The sequence below is a fragment of the Octopus bimaculoides genome, chromosome 11, assembly GCF_001194135.2.
Source record: "Octopus bimaculoides isolate UCB-OBI-ISO-001 chromosome 11, ASM119413v2, whole genome shotgun sequence".
Classification (NCBI taxonomy): domain Eukaryota; kingdom Metazoa; phylum Mollusca; class Cephalopoda; order Octopoda; family Octopodidae; genus Octopus; species Octopus bimaculoides.
Window position 1 is genome coordinate 5,399,012 of NC_068991.1, and position 561 is coordinate 5,399,572.

Consider the following 561-nt stretch of genomic DNA (forward strand, 5'->3'; position numbering starts at 1 on the left):
TATATATATACATACATATATTGCCTGTGTCTGTAACAGTGTGTATAAGTAGTTGTGTATATATGCATACATATAAGACCAGAAATTGAGAGAGGATTAGCAATGTGTAGTCAGATTGTTTGATTGACAGTTATATAATTATGTATCTATCACCTTTAAATTACTGTGCAATACTAACTTGGTTCCTTTTTCTTTTTCTTCTCTGTGATTTCAGTGGAAGGTGCCCAAACCTGGTCAGACTGGTGGGGTTATGAAGGTATATCAGGTATGTAGTAGCCTTAACCATATCGATTTATGAGAAATTTATGAACGACATCCTTAACGAAGGGTTGTTAGCGAACACGTAATTACCCAACTAGGTAGGGATGTACAAACTCCATCCATACATAGATATAGAAAGATTGACAGGAAGGGACAGACAGACAGGCAGACTGACAGACAGACTGACAGACAGGCAGATAGGCTGCCATATATATATATATATATATATATATATATGCAGCATGGAAGATGTTTGTAAACCATTTAAGAACGCACTACCTCATTTAAATTTAATGTGTC

General features: G+C 35.5%; 1 protein-coding gene across 1 annotated transcript in view; it reads left to right on the top strand.

The window, feature by feature from the left end:
• The window catches only part of LOC106868317 (carbonic anhydrase-related protein 10-like), a 242,756-nt gene that overhangs the window by 518 nt on the left and 241,677 nt on the right, over positions 1 to 561 (top strand). Inside the window, exon 2 of the mRNA XM_052971496.1 lies at positions 215 to 265. Coding sequence (XP_052827456.1) covers positions 215 to 265 — 51 coding nt within the window. The remainder of the gene's footprint in view (positions 1 to 214; positions 266 to 561) is intronic.